This window comes from Acyrthosiphon pisum, chromosome X (genome assembly GCF_005508785.2).
Source record: "Acyrthosiphon pisum isolate AL4f chromosome X, pea_aphid_22Mar2018_4r6ur, whole genome shotgun sequence".
Taxonomy (NCBI): domain Eukaryota; kingdom Metazoa; phylum Arthropoda; class Insecta; order Hemiptera; family Aphididae; genus Acyrthosiphon; species Acyrthosiphon pisum.
The window spans coordinates 117989982-117998892 of record NC_042493.1 but is presented as its reverse complement, the minus strand read 5'-3'; the positions used below and the strand labels follow the sequence as shown (position 1 = coordinate 117998892).

General features: G+C 28.6%; 1 protein-coding gene across 1 annotated transcript; it reads right to left on the bottom strand.

The window, feature by feature from the left end:
* Nucleotides 1-4500: 4500 nt before the first annotated feature.
* On the bottom strand, nucleotides 4501-6654 carry LOC107882507. Its single transcript, XM_016800911.1, has 3 exons — nucleotides 6352-6654; nucleotides 6114-6224; nucleotides 4501-4638 (listed from the first exon to the last, which is right to left on the bottom strand). The coding sequence occupies exons 1-3, from the start codon at nucleotides 6652-6654 to the stop codon at nucleotides 4501-4503; spliced, it is 552 nt and encodes a 183-aa protein (XP_016656400.1).
* Nucleotides 6655-8911: the final 2257 nt, after the last annotated feature.

Genomic DNA, 8911 nt, shown 5'->3' with positions numbered 1-8911 from the left:
TGCTTGCTTCCCTGGATTCCTTCCAGACAAATCAATGCTATGATTACCGTTCGAAATACTTGGACACATCTCAAATAAATGTTTTTGATCAACTTCATTTTTTAAATAAGGTAAGTTACTTTCAATACGAACAAATTCAACAACTGGTAGTTTGTCACATAATTGTCTAACTGTTTTCCTATTGAACCGGAAAATCCATTAAGGCCCAGATATTTTCCTATTTAAATGTTGAAACAAATCACGTAATTGGAGCTCGTTAGAATGAAGTTGATAAAAAAACCACTGGAGTGGTTTTTTTAAATGTTCTTCTATTCGCCGAATAACTCCTGTTCTAAAGTCTGTATTTACTGTACCCAGAGGCGGAACTAAGATTTTTACGCCCGGGGAAAATATTATAATTACGCCTAATCATAGACGAAGACTGAAAATATATCATCCCCTACAATTGTTTTCTAATAACTGGAACTAAAATTACAAACATACTACATAGGTACTTATTGACATTTAAACACATAATAATGTTAACTAAGAATGTTCGCGCCACGCGAAGTATATTCCGACGTCATCATAATCGTTCTTAAGGGTAATATAGTTATTTAAAAAATGAAATCACACTGGGCAAGTGTGTAGTCAGCCAACTATTTGTTTATGCATAATATGATGAGATTCGGAATACAGTTGGTCGGCACTATCGTGAGCCGATACTCACGAATGAAACGCTGCACCAAGCACGTTTGACGTCGGGAGGCGTACGACTGTATCGGCCGGATCTATATATTATGCAAAGCGCGGATCAGAACGGTTCGTTCGGTCACAAGGGACACTGGTTGCAATAACGTACAGTTACAAATTGCTCAAAACGAATCGGTTTTGATGACCCGCGTATTCGACGAAAATGAATAAATAGGCTGCCGCGTCGGTGCCTTGTTCTGTGACTGACTCCGCCAGTCTGTCACAGAACACGAGACCGGCCGCATCGCATACGGACCTACGAGGGAAAAACGTAGTGGACGGCGCAGCAGCAGCAGCAGTCAACGCAGCGGGCGGAGACCAAGCTTATAAATATGAGTGTGGAGCACCAAATCTCGTCAGTGCGTGTTCAACGGAGCTTTCTGCAGTAAGACCCACCCAGGGCAGACTTGCACAGATGGACTTCATACACATTATTACTACGATTCAAACCTAATATAAATTATTACTGTCGCCGTAGGTACCTTTATTAATAAATTATAATATTTATTCTACATTGAATATACCAAAAATACAGTCCGCTCAAACTTAATTTCCTCGTCGGAACAAAGAAAGTTAAATATGTCAAGCTAGTTCTGACTCATAGAATCTTATTACTTATGTTACAATAATTAAAGATAATTAGAATTTTTCTAATTTTTACACTGCTATTATTGTATATTAAAGAGAGTCTCTCTCTTTTCTAAATATTAAAATTATTAATAATAAACTTCAAAACTTGTTTAATTCAATGAAATAACTTTTTTACTAAAACATTATTTATATCCTATACTATAAAATGAAGATTCCGAGAACCGTGGCGCCCCCTAGGTTTTAGCCACCCGTGGAAAAGAAAACGCCAGCGTTAGTGAACCCGTGGTGTAAAAAATCAAGCACCGCTCCGTTTTTACAGTCCGCCCGGCCCGTTCCCGACGATTCCTTGGCGCGGCCAATCGCGTACCTTCGCCGCGGCGGCGGTCGGTGGGTTTTCAAATTTTTCAAAAAATGTTATGCTTTTTACGCCATTTTTCACTTTTTCGACCGTGGGGCCGGGAGTCTATATTATATAGACCGGGTAACTATATTTTCCATTCTTCAGTTACCTACGCTACCGACGTGCAGGTCGGCAATCCACCGTAAGTGGATTGCATACCTGGTGATATAGGTACGCTTCTCATTATGTCCGCGATTCGATTCCCTACCTATGTGATTTGATGACTGATAGCTAGACAATCGAATACATCTATCGACTCTACACTTTTTAACAACACAGAAGATCGTATCCAGCCTATCCATTTACAACGTGTGTGACGGATTGCTTAAACGTTCCCGCCAAAACGTCAAGCCTTATCTCCAATCCATATCACTAATCTTTATCACAAATCCTAAATTTTCGTCTTACAACTTTACTGTGGCGACAATTTTCAATGACATTGTCTCCAAAATCGGTACCCACTCTCAGCGAGTCTAACGGGCCCCGAGTTACACTTATAGCTAGTACAAATCTATTATTTAAAAATGTGTGATAGTTATTTTCGTTACATTCTTTACACACTTGAAAAAAATTAAAACTTTATTCTTCTGGCTTTAGTAGTATGTAGTCAGTGTTGGGAATAGATAACTAAATTTTTATCTAGATAAAGATAAAGATAAAGAATAAATATTTTATCTAGATAAAGATAATTAAACAACCATTTTATCTAGATAAAATTAAGATAAATTGTATAATATGAAAATTTATATTTTTTCGCAATAGATGTTTAACTGTTCTATTTTCATAACCAACACAGCCACAGATTCAGTGTCCTTTTAATAGAGCAGAGAGATCTGGATGAATAATAAATATAAAATAGGTATTAAAATTAATATTAATTGTTGTATATAAGCGTAGAATAATAAATTACAGCTAGTAACTTACTACTATTTACTACAAATGAAGTCTTATTTTTGAGGTAGAAACAATAATAAAACTTTTATTTAAAAGTACGTCATTATTATGTTATAATTAATACACTTTTAAATATAATTGCATATGAAAAAATCTTTTAATTTTAAGCAACACAATTATATACAAATAGGTACCTGATACATATTAAAAACATTTTTAACATAGCTTACTTCTACTAAAATTTATTTATTAATTTAACATAATTTAATAAGTTTTCTCTACTAATTTGAAGAAAAAAAATCATTCAGTAGACTTGCAACATAAAAGCATTTCAAACACATCATCACTAAGACGATTACGTCTGGGAGTTAACACCTGTATGGCTTTGCTAAACAGTCTTTCAACCGGAGCTGACGACGGCAAGGTGGTGTTATACTTAAAAAATATTTGCTTGACAATTGGAACATCATTAAGTGACATTACTTCTTTTTTCTTTGAGTTAAGATATGTCAATGCTTCAACACCAGCTGTATTGGAAACACTTGTATCTATTTCAGCTGAATCACTATCTTGTGCGGACAGATGAAAAGATGTAGTTAAATTTCCAGATAAATTACTGTAGAATTCATCACTAGAATCACTGTCTGCATTATCAGATGCAGATTCAGATACAGAATTTTCATCTTTGAATGTATTACATTCATTCAAAAATAATTCTTTACATAAACTTATATATCTTACTGGAACCCAGGACATTTTAAACTTCGGATGACTTATTGAGGCAAGAATAAAATCTTTGCTTTTTGCATTACTTAAATCATAATTGTAGTTAAATCTTTTTCTAGAGAACTTATTAATGCTAAAGCTAATGGTTTGCAATATTTTACATTACTTGATTGAATTAACAATTTTCTCAAAACTATTAACGTAGGAGCAACATAACCTAAATAACTATTTTTCTCTCCTTGTAACTTGTCCAATGAATTTGATAATGGTTTCAACAAAAGACAGTATTCTTCAAAAAATAACCACTCATTAGGTTTGAGTTTATTTAACTTTAATACATCAAATAAAATATCCAATGTCTTTTTGTGTATTAACACTTTTTGAGTAGCATCATATTTAGAGTTCCATCTAGTAATAACTGGAATTGGAAACTTACAGTTACAATGTTCATAGACTTTATCAGAAGCTACTGAACTTCTACTAACTAGATTCCAAAAAGCTTGTAGCTTGTTAAAAGTAGTTTTAGATAAACGATTATAATTGTCATCAGAAATTTTAGATATATCTGTGGTAGCAATCAAATTTAGAGAATGTGCTACACAAGTCATGTGTTTTGGTAGACAAAAATTATTATAGTTTCTATGATCATTAGTATTGTAATAGTTGGTTAACACTGAACCAACATTAATTCTTTCAACATCAGGACAGTTGTTTTCATTAACACTATCAGAGTCGTGATTATAATCGATTGCACACTCGGTATCTGAATCATCAATAGTAAAATTTCCAACATCATACTCGTTTGAATGTTCTAATACATTATTTGAAAAAGTACGAAAACATTTTCCAAAGTTGGTAGCATTATCTGTTACAATATATGTGATTTTGGAATTATTTAAATTGTATGTTTCCATTACTTCTGTAATAACTTTAGCAATATTTAAGAAATCATGTGTACCTTTCATTCTTCTGCATCCAAGAACATAGGAATGACGATTTGTGTAAGATTCATTATCAATAAAATGACATGTCATACCCATGAAGCTTTTATTGTTGGCAGTCCAGATGTCGGCAGTGATACAAATGTATGAGTGTTTTTTTACTAATTCTGAAAGTGTAGTTTTGTATGTTGTATATCTTTCTTTCAAATCACTAGCTCATTGTTTTCTATTTGGTAATAAAGCAGTATCAGTAATTCCAGACAATTCCATGATTAACTTTTGAAAAGAAGGTTTTTCGCATGTAACTAGAGGTTTCATTTCATCAATGATATAATCAAACACTACTTTATTTATCTGAAACAAACATTAATGCATTTAAATAACATAGCATAAATGATTTAAAGGCATAGGTATTAGAATATTTAAGTTTCATACTACATTATGATTACCTACCTAAAAATCCATTTAGTATATATTTCCAAATCAAAAGATTTATTTTGTAAATTTTTAAATATCTATTTTTATCAATTTAACAATTTTTTAAAAATGTAAACACTTCAATACCACAGTTGTAAAGAATACTTTTTAAAAGTATTTGAGTAAGTAAGTAAAATATTATTGAAAATAGTTTTAAAAGTATACAAGCTAGTTACTATACTTCTCAAATACTTAAATTATTTTATTTTTATTCTTTATATTAATTGTAAATATTTATCCATTTGACACATTTTAGATTCTGAGTGGAGAAATGGATATATTGGTTTTACAAAGATGTGTTTTTTTTCAGTCTGTAAACACAAAAATAATATTTAAAATGTTGACTTCTACAATTTATTTTAGAAAAAAATTCAAAATTAAACAATTTAGTTTTATACTTTCTAATATTTCTCAAAATAATCAGGGAGAATAAAATTTGTTTTGCAAAAACAGGGAACAAAATACGCTAGGCTGCCAGACTGTCTCTACTCTGAATCATTTTTCTTATTCAATGATATATTATTATCTTTTTAGTTCAAATTTAACAAATCCAACACAGTAATCTACTCAATGAATAATGATGATGCACACTTGGCACCTACCATACAGAAGAGCAAATTCCTAGTTTTTTTTTTTTTTTAATTAATTATTTTTGATATGCCTATGTTATTATGTCTATTAACTATTATGTTAATTTATGTCTATTAATATAATGTTCATATTTGCATTATAAAAACAATATTAATTGAATATTAATCTATGAGTATACCATAATAATAGTTATAACTAGTATAAATAATTATAACTATTATAAATTATAAGTATTTAAAATACATTAATATTCAATACCATATAAAAGTATTTAAACACTACTCTAATACAATAAAGAAAAAAAAGTTTTTGAATACAGATATTCAAATACTTTATGCTTTTGCAGTGAGTAGGTACCTACTTATAAGTTATAACTATAATATTTTTATTTCATTTGTAGGTAAATGCAAAATAAATAAAGAAAATGCTAATATTAATAATAATTAGGTAGGTATATCATAAAATAGTAATAATATATAAAGTAAATAAATGCTTAAGGTCTTGTATTCATTGTAAAATAATAACTTACTCCAAAGAATATTTACCAAATAATATATTAACTTTTAATTTTGTATTTGTCAACTTACAAGATTGTACCCAATTAATAATTGAGTACAATTGACAGTATTGAAATAGTTTAATTCTAATTCTTACAAGTTTATTGTTTCAAATACAATTTTTATGTCTCTTAAATATGATTTGATGAGTTAAATAACTTTTAAATCCTTGAATTAAATTAGAAATGAATAATTTATAGATACCTGTTGTTTTGTAAGTTTTTTGGTTGGTCGACTAAGTACATTTGTTTTATTTGATAGTTTTGCATTGCTTCGAGCCTCTTGTACTTGGTGTAATAATACCTGATGTTTATGCTACAAATAAATATAATGTATACATTAATATAGGTGAACCATAGCATTTAAATAATAATTTTTATTTAAAATTATTAAAGCTTTCTATATTATATTTATGTGTATCAATCAAGATATTAATAATTACTTTTAAGTGGCTTAGGAAATTTCTGGTTGACATTTTTTGACCATGAATTACTTTTGAGCAGTTTTTACATTGTGCTACTAACTTAATTCCGTCACAATGTACAATAGAAAAGAATTGCCCATTAAATAAATACAATTTTTGTAAAGTTTCTACTGTTTCTTGTGACGTATGCTCTGATGTTTCCGTCGTTTCCAAGGATGTGTCTATATTTTGATGGGAAACCATGTCATCTGCAGTATCATCATCTACCTCCTGAATTGTCCGTTTACTTGAACTTGCCTTTTTTATAATATATTTATCCATTTTGTGAATAAATGTTAAATAAACTAATTCAAAAAGCAATCACAGACTCTACCTAGTTTAAAGCACTACAGCAGTCATTAGGTACTCATTACTAAGCGCAACAATAAACAAATAATAATAACAAATAACCAAAAATAATTATAAATCTAAACATTTCATAATAATAGAAATTAAAATGTATATTGTAAGGAGTACTACCAACTTAAAGTACCTTCAAACCTTCATAATATTATTTTATCTCAACCATTCGTTCATTCTGTTCATTGTACCGTCTATGATTAAACCATTGATTAAGCTTAATCAGCTGATAACAGTTATTTAAACGGGCAAATTCGGTCAATTAAACTCTGATTAACCATAATCATAGACGGTACAACAACTGGCCCTATGAATTACACGATGGATAGGGGCCTGTCACCAATCAATATAACCGTAACGTACTATGTTACTGTGTTAATGTATGTGAAATTGGTACCTATTTATGATATTTATTAATAGTACTCAGATAATAATACTGAAATAAACACAAATAAACGATAAACCCATCATTATTGTTAAATTAGCCGATAGTAATATTTTTATACCATTAGCAATATATTAATATTAAATAATAACGAATAAAAATTTTAAAAATTCAATTGTAATTAAAACCAAAAAGTATGTCCTCGAATAATTTATCTAAATATCTAGATACGTAAATTGTTTATCTAAGATAATTTCTTAAGATAGTTGTCAACAGTTTATTTATATTTATCTAGATAAGATAAAGATAATTTAAAAATTTATCTAGATAATCCCAACACTGGCCATGGTGTATTTAAAATGCACGCCCATGGTTTCTGTTGATGTCGAATGAAGCTTCTGTATTTATAAAAATATTTTATTGGATTTCTGGCAACGCTTTTCTTCAAAAATATTACTTAATAATCGTTACCTCAGATATTACAGGAAAAAATACTTAATTTCTAAAAATACCTAGTTGAGTGAATAAACATAATAAGTATAAATTTCCTTGATTATCATATTTACATCTGTAAGCCGTTAATTTTTAAATATTTATCACATTAATTTTTCATAAGTTTTTTTAATTTATATTTTAATTTTGTGTAACTATTTAATTAGAATTTAGATCATATACGTATATATATGTATAAATATGATATATTAATACGTCTATGATTTAGAATATTAAGCTAAGTGTAACATATTTATATGCTCGTAAATTAAATAATAGGTAATAATAATGTAATATTATAACTATAGCACAATGAATATGCGTTTAATATACAATTTTTGTGGTTATTTAAAAATAGTTGAGGTGGTTTTTTGCTTAATTTTAATTGATTTTTTTACACAAAAGCTACAAAATCTAAACTCTATTCATAAGACATAGCTAAGACATTTTGTAATTCATACATGTTCTGAGTCAAAGTTCTGTATAGTGTATATTTTATCATTTGTTATCAAGTTTTATATTGATGTATTTCAATGTAGATATCTCTAATTACAAGCCATATTCTGTTAAAGTTAAAAGTATATACTATATTATGTAGGTCCCACCTATAAAATATATACCTTTTTAAAAAGTTGGTAAATTATAATAGGTACTTTATCTATCTGACTTTATATCTGTTAAGTAAAACTTGAAACTATAGTAGTGAGCACTTTCATTAGTAATAATTAATATTGCAAAATAAAAATGAAACTAGAGTAAAAATAATACATTTTTATAATTAAAATAGGCAATAGCCAATGAATAGAGGGGTGGCTGCAAAGCACTATCAGGCTACTTTTTAGAAAAATGTATTAAGGGTGAAGCCTCTCCAAAAATGACACTGAATATTGCAGTTAAAAAACGTAATTTAAATTAGTTTGATCCATGAATAGTATGTGCGATTGTGGTAGAAAAAGAGACAACATGAACAATACAAATTGGTTAATGTACAAAGAATCGTGTAAAAGTAATAGAAGTTAATTAAATATGGTCTCCTATTGGATTCTATTTACATTGTACATATTAAGCAAGTTATACATAATAATAATAATAATAATAATAATAATTTAACGGTTTTACAATATTATATTAGTTTGAAATAAATTATATTATTGAAGTCTATAACAGGCAATATACTTTATATTTAAATTAAGAATTCAAATATAAAAGAAATGTTGTTATTCATTGTTTATTAGCCCAATTCCTAATTTATAAGCTTACTATTTGATACTATTTTTCATAAATTATAATTTTTTCATTTCA